Genomic DNA, 25217 nt, shown 5'->3' with positions numbered 1-25217 from the left:
ACAATCAGGCCGTGGCCGCACAAGCCTGTTACATTTTTAGCCTGTTGTTATGTACCAATCCCTTTTCCTATCTAGGCCTAACCTTCTTAGCCTACTGTACCCAGTCACCTTCTGACTTAAAGAGACAGTAAAGAGTAATGAGTGTAAAATGAGGAGTACCCATGTATATCCTATCATTATTCTTACAGAGTCAGTTGAATTTCCAAAATCCAGTGGTAAACGTAGTTGCACCGCAGTAGATAGTTCCAGAGTATAACTTGATGGCTGAAATAAAGATGAATTTTAAACTGAGGCAATGGGTCACCATATTGATGATGACACATTAGGATAACGGAGTTGATGTTGGGAAGGACGATTCTCACTTTCAGAGCCGGAGGGTGCTTGTGCCATGTGTCTCCGTGTTCAGGATGGCCATGCCAGAGTCACTGAACAGAAGGCTGGAGATGATTCTGAGTCAAGCCTGCTGCACTCAGGGGGCACTGAGGTGCTGCGCTCAGCAGATGGATGATGGTTCTCCTGCTGCTGGCTGCACCGTCACATCGGGCTCGAGATTAAACATTTACAGGCGTGCAGTGGCATCACTAACCAGTCTGAGTCAACACAGCCTTCACCCCATACGTCCCGTCAAATCCACGCGTCAGAACGCTCTCTGAATCACCTGCCATACAGCGTCCAATCCATGCGTGAGAAAGTTCTCTGAATCACCTGCCGTACAGCATATGGCACCCTGAAGAGCAATCTGCACTTTAAATCTGTGACCGGCTCCATACTGCAGTGGTGGGAGAATGTTAGGGGACAGCAGTGTAGCACAGTGGTAAGGAGCAGGGCTTGTAACTGAACGTTTGTAAGTCCCGCTGGATAAGAGGGTCTGCTAAATGACAATAATTTAATACTCCATTGAGCCAACATGAAGACCGTAGAAATGGCTCCCAACAATGTGTACCCTTACCTGGGTGTTCTCACTTCACTGTTCCTCTCATTGTTTGCGTGTTCCTGGACACTGTGAGGTTCTGCACCTGTGAGTGATCTCCAAAGATAGACCTGTGTAACCCCAGATGTCCTCATAGAATACCTTCAAGGATCTCTGTATTGAATAACATTGTCACCCAGCAACTGGCTCCTTTCTGCATAGCAACTGTTCTGACATTGACATATCCTTCCATTCCCACCAAAGAAACATCAGCAGCCTGTGCTGCGTGTGAAAGGAGTGGACACTTCATTCAGAGCGACAATAATCAGTTCCAAACATGCCAACAGTTCCAGTGCTTCAGCAGCACTGAAGCAGCTCAAGCACTTAAAAATATGCTATGATTCTAATGCTAGCGTGTGCTGTGATATCAGTCATGTTAATTAGAGGCTTGAAGTTTCTTCCCTCTGGTGTGAGCTGTCAGATGGCACATCTCTTAGTTAGAGGGCCCGCAATTCATAACAGGATTGAAGTATACAACACTCTCTTAATGACGCTGAAGTTGTATCACTGCTCCACCAACATTTGAATAATGTTTCACACACTGATGAGCAAATCATTGTGTGTTTAAATCACAGGGATCATGGTGCTGTCACACGTTCACAGCAGAATTCAAAGTTTTTACTTGAAAGGAAGTACCCAACTGCAGATTTTTTGTCCTGCTCTGAAATTTGTTTAGTGGTTTTGAGCACTTAACGTCCTAGCACAAAAAAATTGTACTGGGCATAATTTTCAGTGGAGCGGAACATGGTCTGCTAATATTTTCTGTTATATTCTCTCCCCTTCTCTTTTATCTTGGTGCTTCCGGACGTCGTGGTTGCCAGGGGTGACCATCTCAGCTTGGGAACAAAAGATTCTTAGACAGTTGTGTGGAGAGCCTGTGGCCTGTGGACCAGAGGGGAGGGGGAGAAAGTGTTTGAGGGCTGGAGCCCAAGGAAGTGGAGCGACAGTGCCAGTGTTTGCCTGGGTTGCCGTGAATGGTAGTCAAGCACTGTCTGTGGAGGATTGAGCAAATATTTAAAAGGAACTCTGAGGTTCTGTGAGAAAATAGAGCTTGTGGGAAGTTTGCTGGGATGTACTGAGCCCTCATAATTCTGAATTTGGAGAGTCGTTTGCTTTGTGTGCGCATGGCATGTCCAACTAAATTCTTTCCCAGGGTTTGTTTTCAAACACAAAGTAGTAATAGTAATGTTAATGTTGGGTGCAGGTGAGTGCAATGAGTGCAGTAGGTCTGCCCATGCTTTTATGTGATGGGTGACACCGTTGTCCTCCTGGACTTAAAATGTCCCTTGGTGTCACTCACTGCTTGTGCTGTCACTCCTCCTTATGTTCCTACATCCACTGTTAGTGGATTTCCAGATATAGACCTATCCATATGTCCATATGGCACATCACTGCTGTCTGGGTGAATAAATAGGGGTTCTCTGTGTAGGGACTCTTTTCAGAAAGCCACTGAAATACAACTGGGGAAACAAAGGCATGTAATGAGGCCAGCGTACTGCCAGCCCAGAGTTCCCTGGGAACTGATGACAGCGAAATCGGTTACAGACAATGAACCAACATGCTGTCAGCATGTCTAATTCAGAATGCCTGCAATGGGTTACTGTGCCTGGTCGAAATGGTGTTTGCAAGAGGGCTCAGTTTTTTTGTCTTTTCCTTTCCGAAGGCTCTCTCTATCCCAAGGGCTGCGGCTCAATATCCGCGTGGCTGAAAGTTTCTCTACAGCGCCTGTCATCTCAGTCAGCCTATATGACACCTGTCACGATATAAACACACATGTTCGGTGTTTCTAATCGCAATGAGTTTATTAAGAACTCCACAACTCACGTTACAGCGAACTTGTCTCTTCAGGTAGCATAACTGATTCCACTCACGTACCCCAATTACGTCACCCGTTATACCTTCAGGGCACGCATTATTGGACACGTTCATGCATCACATTACATCTCCCCCTTTTGAGACGATAAACTAAGAGTAACATATACCAGTACTCACCCCTTATAGATTAGGTTAGAGTAAACTAGGTCTCATTCAAAACAAAATCTATTTTCCCCAAAGCATTTTCTTTTTTTTTCAGAAACCATACATACTACTGTACCATAGTATTTGCAACATTTTCACATTCACATGTAACATTCCCCTTAAGTGCATTAGAACATTAACTTCGGAACCTTCCATTTCTTTCTTCTTCTTTTTTTCTTTTTTTTTTCAACTAAACATTTTACTGTAAATCAGTAGTTGAACCTGAATAAAGAATAAACATAAGCAATAAACCAGTAAACACAAGTCAATCATTGAGTCTGAATCTGAGAGGTGGTCTGATTTCACGGCCCCTGGAGGTCAGTCTGGCTGCGCCAGACAGAGTAGGCCGTGCCGGTGTTCTCTGTGTAGTCTCTGGTGCAGAGGGCCCCGGGGACGCTCCGTGGCCCCTGGTGACCATCACCGGAGGTGGACTGCCGATGGGACGGTTTGGGCTGGTCTCAGGCTGTAGCTGTGGCTCTGCAGGCCCGGTAGTCTCAGGAACAGCCTGCAGGTGTCTCCTGTTGCGCTGCAGCACCGTGCCGTTGTCCATCTTGATCATGTAGGATCGGGGTTGTTCCGCTTTTCCCACCACCTGCGCAGGAGTGTTCCACCCCTTTTCTGTGTCCAGCTTGACACGCACCCGGTGGGTGGAGTGTCGGCGGTTGTAGAAGTACTCGTAAGATTTCTTGGCTTTCGAGTCATTTAGTCTTACTAGTTCAGGGTTTATTGGAGTCATCTGCAAGTTTTGCTCCAGTGTGGGGACTGTGGTACGAATCTGTCGTCCCATCATCAGTTGAGCCGGGCTGGCCCCTGTCGCAGTGATGGGTGTTGCCAGGTAACTCATCAGGGCAAGGTACGGGTCCGGTTGTTTCAGCAGCCTTTTGGCAGTCTGGATTGCTCTCTCGGCCGCCCCGTTGGCCTGGGGGTAGTGGGGGCTCGAGGTTGTGTGTGCGAACCCATACTCTTTGCTAAAGTCAGTAAATTCTGCTGATGTGAACTGCAGGCCGTTATCGCTGACTAGTTCAAGAGGTACACCCCATCTGCTAAAGGTGCCTTTGAGGCGTGTGATGACCTGCTGGCTTGATGTGGAGGGTAAGTGTGCCATTTCAATGTACCTGGAATAGTAGTCTACTACAATCAGATACTGCTTCCCCTCCAGCTCGCACAGGTCAGCAGCGATCCTCTGCCAAGGTCCCTCTGGCAGGGCCGTTGCGATGAGAGGCTCCCGCCTCTGCTTGGGCTTGTGCTCTACACAGAACTTGCACTGCATCACAGTTGTTTTGATGTCGCCACCAATGCCGGGCCACCAGACGGACATTCTGGCTCGCTCGCGGCACTTTGTCAGTCCTTGGTGACCTGTATGAATTCTTTTCAGAATGTCTGCTCTCTGTTGTTTTGGAATCACAATTCTGTCATCATACAGAACCAGTCCCTTCGCTACAGACAGATGATGCCTGGCAGAATAGAACGCAGAGAAGGAGGGAAAGTTGTGAGTCTTACACCAGCCGCTTCGCACACTGGAGATGACCGCCTGCAGGTCTGGATCCATCTGCGTTGCTCCTCTTATCTCCTCCAACTTCCCTGGTGACATGAGCTTGTTTGTCACCACTGCATCGACGTACGCCTCGATGTGGCGCTCTGTCTCTGACTCTGTCTCGTGAGCCAGAGGGCTCCTGGACAGCGCGTCTGCCACAATCAGCTGTTTACCTGGAACATGGACAGCAGTCACACTGAACCGCATCAGGCGCATTAAAAGTCTCTGGCACCGCACCGGCGCTTTGTCCAGGTCACACGCATTAATCAATGGGACTAGCGGCTTGTGGTCTGTCTGAAGGCAAAAATGGTCTAGCCCCTGTACATAGCGTACAAATCGTTCACACGACCACACCGCTGCCAAGCACTCCTTTTCTATTTGGGAGTAACGTTTCTCTGACTCTGTAAGTGTGCGTGAGCAGAAAGCAACTGGTCTCAACTCACCGCTGTGCTCCTGAAGTAGTGTGGCGCCCAGGCCGTAGCTACTGGCGTCCGCGCTGACGACTGTGCAACGCTTGGAGTCGTAGTAGGCCAGTGCTGGAGCTGATGAGAGCATGTCCTTAGCTCTCTGCAGCGCTCTCTCTTGGTGGTCACCCCATGCCCACACACTGTCCTTTTTGAGCAGGTCAGTGACTGGGTGTAGCACAGTCGAGAGGCCTGGCAGAAACCTCCCCAGGTAGTTAATCATGCCCAGCGCCTGGCGCAGCTCTCCCACGTTGTTTGGGCTGGGCATCTCAGTGATTGCGCTCACCTTACTTTTGTCTGGTTTCATGCCCTCTGCGCTGATTATGTGTCCAAAGTAGCTGATCTCTGACTTGTTGAAACGGCACTTTGCTTTGTTCAATTTCAGTCCAGACCGCCGGATTGTCTGGAGGACTGCATTCAGCCGCCTGTTGTGTTCTTCCTCATCTGCCCCATAGACGAGTATGTCGTCCATCACGACAACGACTCCGTCGTGACCCCTGAGCAGGTCAGTCATCAGCCTCTGAAAAATTTCAGGGGCTGAAGAGATCCCAAATGGGAGCCGCCTGTAGCAAAACCTGCCCATGGGTGTGATGAAGGTGGTCAGTCTTTGACTGTCAGGGTCCAGGGGAATTTGCCAGAAGCCACTGGAGGCATCTAACGTGGAGAATACCTTGGCTCCAGCTAACTTGGGAGCGATGTCCTCCAGTGTCGGCAGTACGTATCTTTCCCTCTTGACGGCCTTGTTGAGGCGCTTCAGATCGACGCACACCCTGACCTGGTCCTTGTTCTTCTTCTCTGCTGGCACCATGGGTGCACACCAGTCAGTGGGCACTGTCACATGCTCGATGATGCCTAGCGTTAACATGCGCTCTAGCTCCGCTTCGACCTTGGGCAGGAGGGGAAACGGCACTCGGCGGGGCGTTGTGGTGGCATAGGGCTCAACGTCAGGTTTCAGTTCAATTCTAACTGGATCGCACTGTAAGAGCCCTATTTCCCCAAATATGTCGTCGTCCGCCACAGTGCTGACTGCATTAAGCCTTTTCACTAGGCCCATCCTTTTGGCCACTCCTCCCCCCAGTAGGTTCTGTGCGAACTGTCCTTTGATTACTGTGACCCAGAAGGCATACTTTTGGCCCTTGTGCAGGCTTGTGGCCAGGAATTTGCCTATGCACTCCACTTCCCCGCCTGGGCTTGTGGCACTAACTGTAGTCTTAGCTAATTGGGGCTTGTTCGGCAGTTTGTTGTACGTTTTCTCAGTCATTACAGTAATGTCCGCCCCCGTGTCAATCTTAAAATCAACCAGACTATTGTTAATGGGGAGTGTGACACGCCAATCATCACTGAAATCTGGCTGCTCAACTACTGTATGGGCCTGATTTGTCACTGCTCCAATGAAGAAAGCTTGATCATCATCATCATCATCTATTTCGTGTGTCACAGCCATTAACTGTTTAGTCATTTTGGTTTTGCACAAAAGTTCAAAATGTCCAAGCTTACCGCATCGTCTGCATTTCTTGTCACGTGCAGGACAACATTCACCTTTATCGTGTGCTCTGCCGCACCGTGAGCATCCATTTTGTTTACTGGGCTCATCTCGTTTCGGACCGTTTTGTCCATCTCGCTGCCGCCTGCCCTTGCCGCGTTTCCAGCCTGTCTGTCCTCTTTGTCCCACAGCATTCACCGAGCACTCGCCTCGCTCCACGCTCTGATTCTTGATCTGTTCACTCTGTCGAGCTAGCTGGATAGCTTTCTCCAGCGTGAGATCCGCCTCAAGCTGTAGCTTTTGCGAGACCTCGCTATCTAGGATGCCAATGACGAGTCGGTCTCTAATGTGTTCATCCTTTGCTATGCCGAATTCACAATATTGGGCTAACTCATAAAGGCTCCTCACGAAAGATTCCACAGTTTCTCCCGCCTTCTGTACCCGCTTGTGGAAGCATGCCCGGTCATGAATTATGTTGCGCTTAGGCACAAAGTGATCATCAAACTTTGCTATAACTATCATAGTCAAGTTGAGGGTTATCACTTTCGTCGTCCTCGGTATACACAAACGCTTCATAAATTGGCTCTGCTTCTTTCCCCATCGAATACAGAAGAGAGTTGACTTGTACCTCACCGCTCTCTTTGTTGAGCTTGGAAGCCGCTCGAAACCTGTCGAATCGGCGCCTCCACACTGGCCACTCCGCTGGCCGGGTAAAGTCAAACTGTTCTGGCGGTCCAAACTTGGCCATCTTCGCTTCTTTCAGGATTCAGTCCGTGACTTCTGACACCATGTCACGATATAAACACACACGTTCGGTGTTTCTAATCGCAATGAGTTTATTAAGAACTCCACAACTCACGTTACAGCGAACTTGTCTCTTCAGGTAGCATAACTGATTCCACTCACGTACCCCAATTACGTCACCCGTTATACCTTCAGGGCACGCATCATTGGACACGTTCATGCATCACATTACAACACCCACCGTTTCTCTACAGCGCCCGTCATCTAGGACTGCGTCCGACTAGATTTTCCTAGTCGTTAGCTCAAGCCATTAGTCGACTAGTCGTTGCATGTTTATGATATTAATTTAATTATTTAAATAGCCTATATATTGATTATTTTGGGGGGCATCAGAAAATGGTTTGAGTTCCAGGGCTGAGAAAGAATGTTGTAAGTAACATTGTTAACAGTGTGCTACGTTACAGAGAAATACAAAACCGTAATAATGAGCCTTTAAAATATAAATTTTACAAGCGCACACACGAAGCCGCCTGTTAACGACAATGCTAACTTGATAATTGGTAATGATTCTGAATGTGTCGGAACAACCAGCAAGGAGACTGAACATTTTGTTAATTTATTTCAACACAGTAGCCTATAACATAGCACAACTTATGAACTTGTAACACCAACACAATAACTTGGAAAACATATGATAAATAAAAAAAACAGAACATGAAGTAAGCGAGGTAATTTAGCTTCCCCAGTCCCCATGAACACTTGGATAACCCTAATAGGGCATATGACAATATATTTATTTAGCTGCATATAGCCTTAACTTTGCAATTCGTTAATGTTAGTTAGCCCATTAATTATTTAGCATAATGGAATTAACCCTTTCGCGTGTACGGTCACACCGGTGTGATGCGAATGCCAAAACGATGCGATTAGAACACTAGATTGGAAAAAAATCTAGCTAATTTTAGCTTTGGGGAAACAGCGATTTAACATTAAAAATATAGCAAATGCTAACTGAAAACTATGAGAAGCTTAATAACGCTAATGAAAAAAGATAACGTTACAGACAGAAACTAATTTTCGTTGTGATCAACAACTCATGTGTGTTCTATCAATACCAGGTGCTATTTTGTACAAATGTGGAACAACTTCGGAGTAATAATATAGCCAAATAAGTATCGTTGTTACTGTAGAGGGACGAAAGAAACAGCTGTTATAATCGTCCCGACAATGACTCCTGACAGTTAAACCTGACTTGCTTCTAAACTGAAAAACTCTGACATGGCAAACTTCAGGATGTGTTAAAGTACTAATTAATCTGTCAAATGATCATGACTATGACCCATGAAATAAGACACAACTTGTCGTTAAAAAAAAATTACCGCTTGAGTGAATTTACTTTCCGTGATTGAAAACAGCTTCTCGGGTATAACTCCGCGAAAGTATGATGGATACACAGGCATATCAGACTTTGTGCTCAGAGAAAATCGCGGTGTTACTTTCATCACGTGTTACTTTCGTACCGGCTCTCCCCTACATGTTTCAGATGGTAAGTCATGTTTGAGGTAGACGAATGATAGGCGAATCTTTGCGTGCAGAGTTTGCATGTCACCTTCTTGGGGTCGTCCTTTACATGCTGGAAATGATCCCACACTTTGGATGATTTCCTGCCCGACATAGTCTGATAAATTTTTAACGACAAGGCGCAGTTCCTGAATGGATTGGTTGACTGAGACTCTTCTCATCGACTAACGTTTAGTCAACTATTAGGGGGCAGCCCTACCGTCATCCCTGTCAGCCTATATGACACCTACCGTTTCTCTACAACGCCCGTCATCCCTGTCAGCCTATATGACACCTACCGTTTCTCTACAGCGCCTGTCATCCCGGTCAGCCTATATGACACCTACCGTTTCTCTACAGCGCCCGTCATCCCAGTCACGGCAAAGGCACGAGTCGGCAGAATGCTAGCAAACAGGCACTCCCGTGACTGTACAAGGAAGTGGGGAAGTCTGCTGTGGTAGTCAGCATGGACCGCAGACCACATTTTCCACACAGTGCAGTGTCACAGCAATACCGAGGTCACATCCTAACACGCTCACTTGTCCACAGCACTGATCAGATCAAGACCAGTACAGTGCTTGCTTGCTGCTTTCTAGCTAGCTACGTGCTGATCAGCGATCAGTGTCTCCTAAGAGTATCTGGGAACACGTTGCATGGAGCTGGTGTAAAATCCCAATATCCCTCAAACCTTAGATGCATTGTGAATCCAACGCTACACTTGTGGTGAACATATGTTTTTGTATGTTGCAGGTACAGCTTCTTCTGGAGTTACTTCTCTCACATTATATTATAATGTATAATATGATAAGCCAATGTTCTTGACAAGCTGTCATTTCAGGTTATGCAACTGTATTTATAATGATAATTGTATGCAGATTAGCCGTTTGTTGCGCACCAATGAGCAGCAGTGGCTGCCAGCATGGTTCAGTGAAATGTTGTCATTGACATTTAAGCCAAAGTCAGTTTAGTTTAACCTGTGGTGCATTTTCTCTGAGTCAGCTTGTTTTGCTGTTCCTCCGCAGCTGGGTACAACAACCTAGAGGTGGCGGAGTACCTTCTGGAGCACGGGGCAGACGTGAACGCACAGGACAAAGGGGGACTCATCCCACTCCACAATGCAGCCTCCTACGGGGTGAGTACCAGGGGTTGATTACTGTACCCAAAGAGTTTGCTGCAACCCCCTCTATTGTCTCCACAGAGCATAAAACAGCCTCAAGCCTTTCCTGTCTTAGCAGTGGTCAGCATTTATGAGATGGACTGAACAAACATTTTGTTTTTCCCCAAAACCAAAGATCCTAGACAGGAAAACTTTCAAAGAGTTCTTCATAAGCATCATAGAAACGTATAGAAATGTCTGTGTGATGTGTGTTTGTTGTATTTATCATATGCAACAGTGATCTGCAATTAGCCTGTGTGCTAGCTGTGATACGCAGCTGAGTTAGTGGTGAAAAGAGCATTTTTATATCTGTTGTGTACACCTGCGCTAACTAGGCTGAAAGCAGCACACATTTTCTGACACCACGTTCAATAGCTGGGGGAGTGAGAGCCATATGGATTTGCCACTGTTTGTCGCCGCATGTGGCCAACAGTTATAACAGTTGATTGTGTGCACCTGCACATTTTGCATGTTACACAGTGAGGGGGCTCGGATTACATTGGATTGCATTGTAATCATTTGCTGTTCTGTCACAACAGAGGGAGAGATTGTGAAAGGTGTAAATGTCAGGGTGTTGCGATTGGATTGGAAAATGGAAAGTACCGTACCAGAAATATGCACAGCTTGCTTTATGCGGATTGTTTGGGTTCCTATCTTATGCAAAAGGAGAGTCAATGGATGCTAATGACCATCCGTCCACTTTGAAAGGAGTTTCATCAGGGGAACATGAAAAACCTTCATTCTCACTTACGAGTTCACAGTCCTCCTCAGTGTGCGTGAACAGGGCCAGGTACAGCCGTGACAGCAGCTTCCTCAGCAAGACAAAAAAGCAGGCCAGATCAGTGCCTTATAATTAGGGGTCAAGCACCGAAGGTGTTAGGCACCTATTGTAATTGTTAGAATTTTTCACTATTATACTTTCTCCTCTGGGAGTCTATGGCAGCCCATAGAACCCCTTGGTGGATTTTTATGAAATTTGGCACATTGATAGAGAACACTCCAAAGTATCCAGGACTCAAATTTGGGGTCAATCCATCCATCTCTGTAGCGCCACCAACAGGCACGGTACATTTTTGCTTATAACTTTTGAACCGTATGTCCTAGAGCTGTGATCTTTTTCCCCCTGGATCCTTGGGTCATGACGATTCGAATGCACCCATTGGTGTTAAAGTTCGCCATATTGGATTCTCTGCCAAAAGTTATTCAAAGAATTTTGCTAGGGCAAATGATGTGGCCGCTGTCGTCCAATGAATTTCTATGCCGAAGACACCAAAACAGGAAGTGAGCCGTATGTCAGCAATGCTTTGTTGCAGTCACACCAAAATTGTTATACTTGCCAGGGGGAATATTGGGTACCCACCAAGTTTCATGAAATTTGGCCATATGGGGGCGCTATACCAGAAAAACTTCAAAGAGAAAAAATTCAAATGCCTATAGCTTTGGAACCAAAGCAGATGTTTCAACCAAATTTCTTGTGCATCATCACAGTGAAGGACCCTAGCTGGGAAAGCATGAACCTTGTGTCGGCCATTTTGTTGTATCATTTTTTCAATGGTTTTCTATGGCAGGCCATAGAAACCCTAGGTGGATGTTGGTGGAATCTGGCACCCTCATAGAGCACAGTCCAGGGTATCCAGGCACCAAATTTGAGGTCAATCCATCAATCCCTGTAGCATCAACAACAGGCCAATTTTGCTTATCACTTTTGAACCGTTTGTCCTAGAGTTGTGATCCTTATTTCTGCTGAATCCGTGGGTCATGATGAATTGAATAGACTCATCCACTGTACTGGATTTTTGAAAAAAAAAAATCATATTTTCAATTTTTTGAAAAACCTACTTTTGCGAACTAGTCCTAGACCATTGATCCTATCACCACCAAATTTGGTCCGTATCATCTACAGAGGGTTCTGACCAAAAGTTATTCAAAGAATTTTGCTAGGGCAAATGATACGGCCGCTGTCGTCCAATGAAATTCCATGGTGAAGACACTAAAACAGGAAGTGAGTCATATCTCAGCAATGCTTTGTTGGAGTGATGCCAAACTTGGTACACTTTGTTGGTATTAGCAACACTGGGTATGCACCAAGTTTCATGAAATTTGGCCACTTTGGGGTGCTATACCATTAAAAATCATTAAAATACCCATTACTCTGGCAGAAAATCAGATATCTCAACTAAATTTCTTGTGCTTCATCAAAGTTAAGGATCCTATCTGGGAACTTATGAAACCTGCAAATCAGCCATTTTGTGTTTCATCCATCTTTGATTTAGTCAAAAACACATTTAACCACCTCCTCCTAGAGTTATGGCACAATGAGGTTTTGTGTATTATCTCTTTGAACCATTGGCTTTAACAGTTGTTAAAGGATAGTTGCCAGGTTCAACAATGTGGCCACAGTGTACCCACAAATTTGCCCATGAAGTCGCCATAAAGGAAGAGTGGCCATATCTTTGCAATGCTTTTGTTCATTGGCATAAAAGTCAATACACATGCTTACAATTAGGCCTGGGTGCCACACAGCAAGTTTAGTGAAATTTGGCCACTTTGGGGTGCTATAATGAAAAGCATGTTTAAACACCCATGTGTCCGTGTACTTAGATTTTAATGACAGTTTGCTCTAATGGATATCACAGGGCACAGACCACACAAAGAAAAGCAGATATTGCGACCAATTTTTTGTAGGTCATTACATCATTACATATCAGGTCCTAACTGGAAAATGAACACATGACCAATGCCCAAATGGCATGGCTGCTAAGATACAATCAGTTTGTAGCACTTAAAGTAGGCAAATCTCCTGCACCTTTTGACCTATTGCCACAAGTAATACACTAAATACTGTTGAAGAAACACTTGGACTTTCCATATTGGCCTGAATGTTAGACAGCCTTTTTTTTTCTACTTCAGAAATTTCATCTGAAAAGTGGGGTTGTCTTACATGGGAGGACTAGACTTTTTAATGTCATTATACATTAACAACAGCAGATGGCGCCATGTATCTGAGATTGTTGAGTGGTATTAGAAATCCCAGTAGTAGTTTATTTTTATTTTTATTTAAATGTGGTAATTTCATCTAACAGATGTAGAAAATATATCAGAGTACCTTGTTTTATTCAGTGTATTTTATTAAATTGATTTCAGATTGAGATTTCCTTTGTCATTTTATCATGCACTTGCGTACAATCAAGAATGAAGAACTATATCAACAGTGTATATAAATTACAAAGAGAATTAAAACAACATATATCCATAAACAATACACTCAGTTTTGTAAACATTTGGAGGGGAATAGCAGCATGCACTGTCAATAAATGATTTTTTTTTTGTCTGTACAAAAAGTGCCAGGTGCAGCATGAAATGGATTGCACTAGTGGAGAACAGTGTCTGTCTCGTCCTATGGGGGGATTAATGGTTCAGTGAGGGGGGGGGGGGGAGCAAGAGTGTTCATGATCTTCACAGCTTGGGGTATGAAGCTATTTAGAAGCCTGGTCGTATCAAATGAAATGATTTCTTTAAATAAATAAGATTTGATCTTCAAAAAGTCTTTTGCCAAAAAAAGGTGTTAAAAAATGAGGGGTCCTTTTCTAATCAGGGACATTTTATTATATTCAGCTAATATGGTATGTTCTCTGCCATTTTTCCCATGATTTTGGATTTTTTCAAATACCCAAAAATTGCACTCCTCCAACAGCGTTGGCACTTCTCATTGCACTGTCTTGTTAGTCAACGTCCCGAACACCAAAAAGTGTTTCGTTATGACAAAGAAGCAGATTCGATGTTCGTAGCAAAAGACAGGAAGGTTTATTAGCACAGCCGGCCGTGGGAACATCAGCATTGAGCAGAAGTTCAACAGGTATAGAATTCAGTTCATTTTTTATACAGTTAATAGCAGTCACATTTGCATATGAGTTATGATAACCAGCAGGGGTGCTGTTTCTGATTGGTCTTGTGGAGCTGTGCATAGCTAAACAGCTCCCTCTCTAATTGGGTATTTCCTGAGCCCTGTAAACTAATTGGCTCCATAGGGTTCACAAGAGGCTCCGTTTGGCTCTGGTTGGATATAGCGACATCGCTTTGTTATCAAGTACACATTGCTTGTCTCCAGCGTTTGTATTCGAATACACATTGTGTGTCTCCGGATCAAACGCCATGCCATTCCACAAAACTGTCTCCTAGCAGTCCCAAGAAGGCACACTGCATTTTATGGCACTGCTTATGTTTAAGCTTGACATATATGTAGTGGGTATGTGGCTTTCCTCTGGGTATTCTGTTTTTTTTTTTTTACCACAGTCCAAACACATTCAGGTAGTGTCAATTTGACATGCTATATTGCCCATAGGTGTGAGTGTTAGAGTGGGTGTCAATGTGTCTCTTCACCCTGTGATGGATTGGTGTCTTGTTCTCATTAGTTGTCTACCTGGTGGCCCTGAGATGCTTGGCCCCTTCATTGCTGCTTGCAGCTATATTTATTTATGTTATTTAAAAATAACACCTTAAAAAGAGTTTCAGTGCTGGTCTAGGTTAGTCTGACCTCAATGTATATAATATAGCAAGTTTAAGTAATGTTCTCACCCTATGGCGAAGTTAATGTAATTATACCTGGCTGACTGTGACGGGGACGTCAGTTGTTTAGATGCAGCCTGTCTGTTTAAAGAATGACTCCGATTGGCTGCCAGAGGGGGGTGAAATTGTTTTAAAGGACAGCAATGGGAGTCTGAAGTCAACTCAAGCCTATTAAGAGCAGGCATGAGTCATGCTGTAAAGAGATGTTGCTGTGCTTAATACACATGAAACTCTTTGCTTGATGCTGTTGTTCCTTCTCTGTCTATATTCTCTTGAGGCTAAAGCTGTGACCTTGGAAAGTTACAGCGTTTGTGTAAGCTGAAAACGAACACTTACTGAGTTACCATTTGTACCGTAATTGTCATACTTATGCCTTCTCCTTCTTTGCTGATGTATATGGTTGGATACAGTATGAAGACTTTCAGTTACTATAACATTGGTTAGGTTGAGATCACTATGAGTTTCACTATGAGATTACTTTTAGCTAAACCTGATGTAATATTTCTTCTTGTGCATATGTGACGCATTTCAGAGGTCAGAGTCTTTGCCACTACCAGCAGTGGCGATTCTGTGGCATTAACAGAGCATTTGCAGTATGCCATGAACGAACATTAATAACAGCCTTGCCTCCTCTCCCAGCATGTGGACATTGCCGCACTCCTGATAAAGTACAATACCTGTGTCAATGCCACGGATAAGTGGGCCTTCACCCCCCTACACGAGGCGGCACAGAAGGGCCGCACCCAGCTGTGTGCCCTGCTGCTGGCCCACGGAGCCGACCCCACCATGAAGAACCAGGAGGGCCAGACGCCACTCGACCTGGCCACGGTATTCACATCTGCACAGCTGAGCGCATGCGTGCTGAGTGGTGACCCAAACAGACCATATGGCAAAACACGCACATGCATGTGCTTACACACATACACACAAACGAGGGCTGTTTATCAATCCGCGTTTTTGTCCGATCTTGCGTTCTCGTGAACTTGTTTGACGTCATCTGTCATGGCCCAAGTACGGTTCCAATACGATGAACGCAAAAAACCAAGAACGCTTAAAATGCCCGGATGTGTTCTCGATCCGCCCCTTTTATCGAGGATGCATCGGTTGGTGACTTGGCCAACAAGAACGCATCTGATATCCCAGAAGTCATTGCAAGAATGATGGCAGGAGAGGCGAACGAGAAACTGCTCACCTGTAAGTCTTTACTTTTCTTATTTCAAGTAAACGGTACCTGTAAATCAGCCTCTGAAAAAAAATGTGACGGAAAATGGGCAGTATAGTTGCAGAATATTTGCTTATTTTATATAAGAAATGGCTAATTTGTAAGTTTGCTCTGACTTTCATAGGGAGTAGGCTTCGGTTAGCTAGGGTTATTCAGTTCAGTGGAGACGGTAGTTAACGTTAGCTAAGTTAGCATGGGCTACAGAAAACGTAACTTGAGGGATGGCTTTTTAGCTTTATACTTTATCACACTTTTCAAATGTCATATCGATCATATGAATGTAAATAAGGCTATAGTCTCCATACAGCCTTGTACCGGTCATCTTCCCATATATATTTTATTCAGGGACTGCTGAGATTTTTTTTCAGAGGCTGATTTACAGGTACCGTTTACTTGAAATAAGAAAAGTAAAAACTTAATATCTTGTCCTCTCATGATTGAGTACAAAGAGGTATTCCATTTTTGATGCATTAACCTCTAAGTCGAGCTAAAAGGATTTGTGGGCTGGTTATAGTTACTGTGATGGCTTCCTCTTCAGATTGGCTGACTAAAAAAGAACATAATTTGTATGAACTGCCTGCATGTTTTGCATGTAAAACCTTTTACTAAAAGTAACTAGTATTTGTAGCTGTTATAGATTAATGTAGTGGAAAAAAAGTAGAATATTTGCTTTGAAATGTAGCAGAATAAAAGTACAAAGTCCCCTAAATTGGAAATACTCATGCCAAGTACCTCAAAACTGTACGTAAAACAATTTACAGTAAGTTACTTTTCATCCTTATACAGCCAACCCCACCCCTGGTCAATCAACCACTTAGCTAGCAAGATACTTTGTTCATTTTAAAGGCAATTCACGCGACTGTCTGGCTTAAGGAAGGAGCATCATAACACTTGTGATGTTAAATAACATTTTAGTACTCATCCTACCACATGAGTGACAAACACGAGTTTTGAGTTCCTCTTTAACTTTATTATATGAAGAAAGTAGCAGCCTATACTATGGCAAAACACAAATATAATACACAAGCACAATAAAACAAAAGTTTATCAAATGTTGCGCTGATAATGCCAGTGTTGTCATATCACTGCTTAGATGAGCTGGGCCCAGGGTATTGCGCAATAGCAAGTACGCAAGTATACATAGCATCTCAATCCCTGATAGGTGCGTTCTCCGTCCTCATGATCTTGCAAGACCGTTCTTGGCAAGGACCCTTGGCAAGAACGTTCTTCTCAAGAACACAAGTACGTTCTTGCGTTCTTGGAATTGATAAACAGCCGGGCAGTTGATCACCCCCTCCCTCTCTTTTGCTCCATCTCAGGCTGATGACATCAGAGCCCTCCTGATGGACGCCATGCCCCCCGAGGCTCTGCCCAGCTGCTTCAAACCTCAGGCCACGGTGGTGAGCGCCTCGCTTATCTCACCTGCCTCCACACCCTCCTGCCTCTCCGCTGCCAGCAGCATCGACAACCTGGCCGGGCCTGTGGCCGACATGACCACAGCTGGGTCCTCAGGGGCCGCCGACGGGGCCATGGGCTCCGAGAGGAAGGAAGGAGAGAGTGAGTGCTGCGCCGTGTCTTTGCGGTTGATATTTGGGCCAATCGCTGTTTTTGGAACGCAGTGTTTGGATCCACCTCATGTGGCTTTTAGGCAAGTGTAACTGAACTCCAGCTAAATGAGGCTATGCAGAGTCACTCCCCCAAACTATCCACAGCCAGTCAAATCACACCATTCTTAAGCTTAAACAGTTTCTGAGAGACATTTGCTACATACACCAAAGCTCATGGTCCCAATCTATCACAAAATATCACATTGTGGGTGGCTGGTGTAATACAGTATGCTTTCTATAGCTAGCACACAAGTGGAATCGCCCACCTTCTTAATCTCATGTTCTTGTTATAATCATCTGGCAATCAGTCTGGATTCTTATTTCCTTTGTATGCATATGCAGTAGCCGATTGATAGAAAGTACTATTCAAGATAGCCTAGTTAGCTGATATCTTATCATACATCTCTGATTGATTGCTGGAAGATCTATAAAGTATCATATTAACCAAATGTAAAAGGCTGGAGAAACCTTGTACTAGCCTACATAACACTGTAGCTGAGGCCTTTGGGAGAGTTCAATGCAAAGTGTGATCTGCAAAATGTTATTGATGCAGTTAGTTTAGCCATCTGCGCTTCCTGAACACTACTAGACAATTACAATAAACCAACTGTGATCGCAGTGATAGAAGCAGAAATCAGTTTTGAAAAACAGGGATTTTACACCAGCTCTGCCCCTTGAACTGAACGTAAAGGCCAGTGTCTGTGCTTGTGCGTGCGTGTTTGTGCATGTGTTAGTTCTCCCCCTCCCTCTCCCTTCAGGAGAAAAACTTATTGCAGTGATTTGTTTTATGTTATCCAATATGCTGGAAAGCTGATGTCTTTGACATTCCATAAACTTGAGTAGCAAGCTTCCTGGGGAAAATGATGTTTCTTTTACAGAGCAGCACAGAAGAAAGCCACTCTGTTGTGTGTACCTGTCAGCAGGCAATGGACTGGACACCAGAGATGAATTCACAATCTGTGCAGGGATTTTTTTAAATTTATTTCTAAATGGCTGATTGTTTGATTCTCCCATTGCAGTGAATGTGCTAGACATGAACATCAGTCAGTTCCTGAAGAGTCTGGGATTGGAGCACCTCCGAGAAATCTTCGAGAGGGAGCAGGTGAGAACGCTCAGGATGTCTCAGTACCCCCCTAACAGGGAGAAACTTCACTCCAGGACCAAATTAGGAGAGTTAGCAGTTCAGTCAGAGAAAGAACTTCAATCAACGACTAACCGTTTCATTGAACATGGATACAGGCAGACACAGCACTCTCACCCTACAGAGGTGTGAACCACAAGTCCGCCTCACGTTTTATTTCCTGCGCTCCCCCCCGTCAGTTCACTGTCCATCTGGTCATGGTGACAGAAAGCGTGCTGCTTTAAAATTTATGTAAAGTGTCTTATGGAGAATTTATGTATGAAGGAAGGTAAAAGAAATGTGATTTAGGGGTGTGTGTGTGTATGTATGTGTATTTGTATATATACATCAAAAGTAAACAAATGATTGAATTGGTTAAATGATTAAAGAAAGGTAAATAAAATTTAAAGTTAAGATAACTCACTGGGCTCCATCACCTGCCCATGGTGCTTTTCTGATCAGTGTGTCCCAGAATGCCTGTGCTCAGAATGAAATCCATCACTTTCAAAACCTATGATTCACTTCAGCATCCTGTCCCTCAGTATTACTGCCTCTTGTCTTCATGAGTGAGAGCCTTTCACAGAAGCGTGGAGGGTGGCTCCCATCTCTTTGTCTCCATCACTGTCTGGAGAGAGTGCCTTTATGGGTTTCTCACAGCGGGAGTAACCACCCCGTTGATTTTCGCTTAGAGGGGCGGAGCAGGGCTCCCCCGCTCAAGGCTGACAGAGAGCGTCCCTCAGGAGTGAGCTGTGGTAATGAGGCCTGACCGGGGGCATGACGAGGTCGAGCGGAGACCCCCGCTGCGTTTGTGAAAGGATGCCGCCGCTTGGCTGTGGCTGTGGGCCGCACGCCGCCACAGCTCGTTCGTCCAAAGGGGTTCATTAAGAGCCGAGAGGCGGGGTCCCGTCCACAGAGCTCTCCTTCGTCTCCACAGCGTGTCGTTCCCCGGCCCTCGCAGCACTTGGCCAATCAGCGCTCAGATCTCAGCCTGTTACCAGTCATTACACATCCTTTAAAAAGGCTGGAGATACTCTCTTAGCTGGGAGGGAAAAAAGGGCCTAGCGTGGACGGGGAACGATAGTGCCAAATGCAGGCTTTCAGTTCCATGCTTCTCACCGTTCAGCCACCCGCTGAGTGAACAAGTGCAGACTGCTCTCATGCAAGATCACATCCCTCTGCCAGCAGTGCACTGTTAAGCTGTCCTCATGTACATGTGTGAGAGAGGGAAAGGAAGAAAATGCATAAGCATTAACATTCAGTAAGCATTCTGTCTCAGCACTTTGATTCCCAGTTCCCGCATGGAGAATAGAAATACATCTAAATGCAGTAAGCAAACCTTCCCTGCCTGGCATTTATCAGCAGGGTTATTTTGTTCTGTTATGCAGTTTGTGTTGTTTTTTATCTCTGGTTATGCATTAAATGTGCCGTGTTACTTCAATTTTCTCTGATTAGCTGATATGCCCTAGAATGCAGCTCTGCCATCTCTGATTGGCTGCTAGGATGGCCTCCTCATGGGCTAGCCTTAACTGGATATTTTTATCTCAGATTACGCTGGACGTCCTGGCGGACATGGGCCATGAGGAGCTGAAGGAAATCGGGATCAACGCCTACGGCCACCGGCACAAGCTGATCAAGGGCATCGAGAGGCTGCTGGGAGGCCAGCAAGGTGAGACGCTACTCTGTGAGACAGTGGCCCAGCTCATCCACATGAGGGCACTCATTCAAAAGAGATCAGGATCCCGGGATAGCAGATGCACAGTTTGGTAATATTCCCATCTCTCTGTTTGTCCTGTCACAGGCGCAAACCCATACCTGACGTTCCACTGCGTGAGCCAGGGCACGGTGCTCATTGACCTGGCTCCCGATGACAAGGAGTTCCAGTCTGTGGAGGAGGAGGTGTGGAATTTTCGTCTTCCCCTTTTCTGTCAGTGTTGTTGTGGACTTTCTGCTTGTATTTAAAAGCAGTCACCCACAGTGCCCACTCCTATGTAATCCGCCACATCAGGCACACAGTTAACCACCCTCAGAATCACAAGCCTTCAAAGAGGCTAGGCTCATTGAAAAATCTTAGCTTGCTAATTAGCAGCTCGCTCCGTAGAATTCTGGGACTCATTAAAGCAAAGGAGTCACTCGTGCCTCCGGCCTGATCCCAGATCATCTTCCCCATTGCAGATGCAGAGCACGATTCGGGAACACAGAGATGGAGGCAATGCCGGAGGGGTGTTCAGCAGGTACAACATTTTAAAGGTGAGCACCGACCACAAAATGGCTACAGAAAATCCATTCCTTTCTGCTTCCCATGAGCCACTTCATCTTTTAGTAGCAAATGATAACATGCAAACTGCTTAAACTCCAAGCTATTTAAGCTCATGATTACATAATTGCAGAAACAGTGTTATTGTAATTGATGTCCTTTAAGAGGTAAATATGTTGTGTCAAATATGTTGAGGACATACTACTGATAATATGTTATCATCATGCATTGTCTCCCTCATGGAGTGACTTGCATGTCCCACATATTCAGCGGGATATTTCCAGACATAGAGTTAAGTGAGTTAAGTCAAGAGTGCTACAACAGTGTTAAACCAGGGAGCTAAGCATACTGCCTTGTCATTACAAGCCCAATTCCCTAATCACCGCACCACACTCCTGCCCCAGAGGTGCCACTGGTGCTGTGCAGCGTGTTGTTTTGTATTTGTTTGTGGACCACGCGGCTTCAGTCCTGATCCCCATGTGTCCTTGGCCTCCCGCGCAGATCCAGAAAGTGGTGAACAAGAAGCTGAGGGAGCGCTACACCCATCGGCAGAAAGAGATCGCGGACGAGAACCACAACCACCACAACGAGCGCATGCTCTTCCACGGTAACCGTAGCCACGACGCCGGCCCGGCGCTGTAGAGGATCGTCGGCTCAGATTTAGCACGCTAGCCTATTGGATTGAACTTCAGGTTGTGGCTTTTCAGTCCCCTGTGGGTGGGGTGAGATCGCACCCCTCATTTCCCCTCCATTTGATCCCCTTCCTAGGGTCTCCCTTCATAAACGCCATCATCCACAAAGGCTTTGATGAACGGCACGCCTACATTGGGGGGATGTTCGGAGCCGGGATCTATTTTGCCGAGAACTCGTCCAAGAGCAACCAGTACGTGTACGGCATCGGGGGTGGGACCGGCTGCCCCACCCACAAGGACCGGTCCTGTTACATCTGCCACAGGTGAGAAGCAGCCCCTCCCTCCAGAGGAGGGACCAGGCAGGTGGGGGCAGTTGTTTGTAAAATAGACTGCATGCTTTTGTTTTTTTAAAGAACACAAATATGCATACCTTATGCACAAATATGCATTGTGTGACCCAGAGGCATTGCTGTTTGAGAATATCAGCGGCCTACTTTGCATGGTGTGGCTGTGTAGATTGAAGGGGGTTCCTGCCTCCATACGAGGCCTGAAAGAGATATGTAAGCACAGTCCAGGTCTCCCAGGGATGCCACGCATATGGCGTTTCAGCACCGGGATCCATAATTCATTTGCCTCCTTTGCTGCCCAAAGGGCCTGCCCATTTATCACTGCGGTGTTCCTTAGCAGCTTCCAGCAGTTCTGCACCTGACCTGCTAGAAGAGCAGCATGCCCAAATAAGGCTGGAAGCTGCATGTGGCACACAGTGTCCTGTGTGAGCATTTTATGTTTGTGTGTGTGTGTATAACATTCGTGTGTCTCCCATGCTGTAGGCAAATGCTGTTCTGCCGGGTGACGCTGGGAAAGTCCTTCCTGCAGTTCAGTGCCATGAAGATGGCCCACGCTCCTCCGGGCCACCACTCTGTCATCGGGCGGCCCAGTGTCAACGGCCTAGCTTACGCTGAATATGTCATCTACAGAGGGGAACAGGTCAGTAAGAAACAGCCTCCTAAACCACTCAATGCATAGCTCATTGGGACATGCAGTCAACCTCAGCCTTTCTGGGAAAAGTCAGTAATAAAAGTCAAAGATGAGTTTGAAACACCCCTCATGAAGCGTTTAGTCAGACAAACTTGTTGCTGGTAAGAGGCACTTTGAGGGCAGATTTATTGTTGGATACAGCACTTCCAAAACTAGTATTTTTACTCTCAGTTTTACTTTTCCACACACAACCCTAGGGGCCTTTAAAACAAAGGTGGATAAACCTCTTGTAAATTTCTTCTGTAAAAAACCGTGATGCAAAAGACCTGGATGAATGTCTCCCTAATTTGTACATGTATAAATAATTGTTGTGTATGTAATGCAAACAGTGGATGTGTCACTGTGTATTGCACCATTGTCATACCTGTGCTATGAATTCCAGGCCTACCCAGAGTACCTCATCACCTACCAGATCGTGAAGCCAGAGAGCACATCCCAGACCACAGCGGGCGCAGAGCAGAAGTCTTAGATCGGTCCCGACCAGCCCAATACAGACACTGTTACTGAACACTTCACACATTCTGGGCCCAAAAGGCAGTCAGCCTCCCTGATTTTTCTTTGTCAAAAAGATCCTTTTTTCTTACAGAAATAACATTTTTTGGTTGTTAACTGCCAAAATTTTCTTTTTTTTTCCTCCTGTTTCTTTTTTTTTTGTTTCCTTTTCCCCCTCCCGTCAGTGTTATTAAGGTTGCCTTTGTGTGAAAATGTTGCCTTCTTGTGCATGGTGGTGAACCCGTGTCCCTTCATCCCTTTGCCTATCATGCCGACAGTTAGCGGCAAAGTAGAAGTCGGGGGCCGAAAGGAGGGTGGGCCATGCACCCACAGCCTGTGGAGAAACTGTGGCGGGAGATACAGATGCAGACCTTGCCCCTCTGCATCACACTGCTTTGACAGAAAACCACCACTCTCTGTACCCTGATCCTTCATCTCCGTTACACAGACCAACCTTCAGTGGAGCCATTTCAATTAGTGTCCTTTTCTTTTTTTTTAACCGAAGCCCATAAAGTCACAACACCACGCTCACTCTCTTGGTTTTGTACAATACTTTTACAATCATTATGATGATCATTGAATTTTTTTCTAATTTGTTTTTAGAAGTGCATCAAATGGACCATATCACACAGTTGACTAACTTTTTTTCCACTTTTTTAATGAGTTGCAGAGGCCTCTCTGAGAATGGCAGAGTTTAGTGTAGCAACTTTGAATTTCCTTTTTTTAAAAAAAATAAATAAATAATAAAGAAAGCATTAGGAAAGATCCTGAGTTGGTGGTGCACAATGAGGGGAACTATCAGAGTTCTGTAGGAAAAAAGCGTGAGAAGGACAAGCTCACAGATTATTTGGCCACCTGATCCTCTTTGCACAAGGAGAGCTGTGAATCCCAGCAGGTGTGCTCCCATTGTCTCATCATAACTCCCACATTTTAAAGGATTTGCACTTTTAAAACCGTAAACAATTAAGTTATTTTGAGACAAATGAGAAATGACATTATTGAAAAAGAGATGTTCATAAATGTACAGGTTGTGTAAAGGACAGTGTAAAGCTTTTGTTGTTGTCTAACAAAGTCTGGCTTTTACTTGTATTGTAAATGAAGGGGGATTATTTTTGGTTTTGTTTTTGAGGAGAAGGAGCTACTCAGCCATCCAACTGGGCAGTCCTGTTTGTTTCTTTTTGCTTTCAGAATAAACATTTGCCGTAGGACAATGTGCCTCCCTCGATCCAGTGACCCCATTTTCCCAATTTCTTTTTTTTGTTTTGTTTAGTGAACAGTTAATTCTCCCTAATGGTTAAGGACTTATACCTGTGACTTACTAAAACACTACAGCTGCATCATTGGCTATCCTTTGACTTAGCAGTGTAAAGCAGAAATCAGAACTGTGAGCACAAGCTTTTGCCTCCCTTTGGAGCAAAGGTCAACATTTGGTGAAGGGTGTGGACTTTATGAACCAAGGTTTACAGTAATAAACATGATAAAGCTAAAACTCAGGCTGGTGTTGCATGGTCAAAGGGGCTCCTGCTGAGTGGTGACAGCAGGTTCAGCAGTTCCTTTTGTTTACAGCTGCCTGGTAGTCCTCTATCTGGGCATTTGTATATACAAAATCCATCTACAGAAATCCACCCAGCCCTCTGCCTGAGAAAAACACTTAATCAATTGCTTGACATTTACTTTTTTAATGTAAACCATGCCCTGCACTGACCTGTTAACACTTAATAGTCTGAAGACCACTAAAACACTCTTGTAAAGCAGTCTTAATAAAGTACATATGGCACGTCATTTTGTCTGCTGTCCTTATTACAATTGTTTAAGGATCTAACTATCATCTACCCCCCCATGTACTTGCTACCTGTTATCTATAATTCTGGGTGACATCTACATGTATTTTCCAAGGCTACCAGCAGGTGGCACCATTTTGTCGGGAAAAGTCAGGAAAGAACATAATCTATCGGTACAGGTTAGGTGTGGTCCTTTGTTGTAGCTTGTCTGCCTGTTCGGCACTGTCAGCTCATAAGCAGAATCATCAGATGTGCTTTTGCTCCATTTTTCTTACGATAGATTACATTATTTGATACACAATATAGATTTCATTTTTATGGTTTTTGCAGCAAATAGAGGTATTCTGCGTAGGCTACCGCGTATTCCAGTTTTAGTTTTGTTGATTTAGCGAATGATAGTTTTTCCATGAACTATGTTCCCCTAACAACACACAAGCAGACAGGTTGGTCTGCAGTCAACCTGTGTTCCGCGGGAGAAACCATTAATAAAATCATATTATTTACATTTTACATTTACATTTATTTATTTAGCAGACGCTTTTATCCAAAGCGACTTACAAAAGTGCATACAGTAG

General features: G+C 45.0%; 1 protein-coding gene across 1 annotated transcript in view; it reads left to right on the top strand.

Moving 5' to 3' along the window:
- tnksb (tankyrase, TRF1-interacting ankyrin-related ADP-ribose polymerase b) overlaps positions 1 to 24636 on the top strand; it is a 109926-nt gene extending 85290 nt beyond the window's left edge. The window contains 11 exon segments of the mRNA XM_036527538.1: positions 9797 to 9906; positions 15136 to 15324; positions 17038 to 17275; positions 18345 to 18427; positions 19991 to 20111; positions 20244 to 20341; positions 20618 to 20692; positions 21201 to 21306; positions 21468 to 21654; positions 22162 to 22318; positions 22752 to 24636. Of these exon segments, the coding sequence (XP_036383431.1) occupies positions 9797 to 9906; positions 15136 to 15324; positions 17038 to 17275; positions 18345 to 18427; positions 19991 to 20111; positions 20244 to 20341; positions 20618 to 20692; positions 21201 to 21306; positions 21468 to 21654; positions 22162 to 22318; positions 22752 to 22838 (1451 nt within the window). The 3' untranslated portion in view covers positions 22839 to 24636.
- Positions 24637 to 25217: the final 581 nt, after the last annotated feature.

The sequence above is a fragment of the Megalops cyprinoides genome, chromosome 4, assembly GCF_013368585.1.
Source record: "Megalops cyprinoides isolate fMegCyp1 chromosome 4, fMegCyp1.pri, whole genome shotgun sequence".
Lineage (NCBI taxonomy): Eukaryota > Metazoa > Chordata > Actinopteri > Elopiformes > Megalopidae > Megalops > Megalops cyprinoides.
Note: the sequence above shows the minus strand (reverse complement) of the source record. Positions and strands in the feature narration are given on the sequence as shown.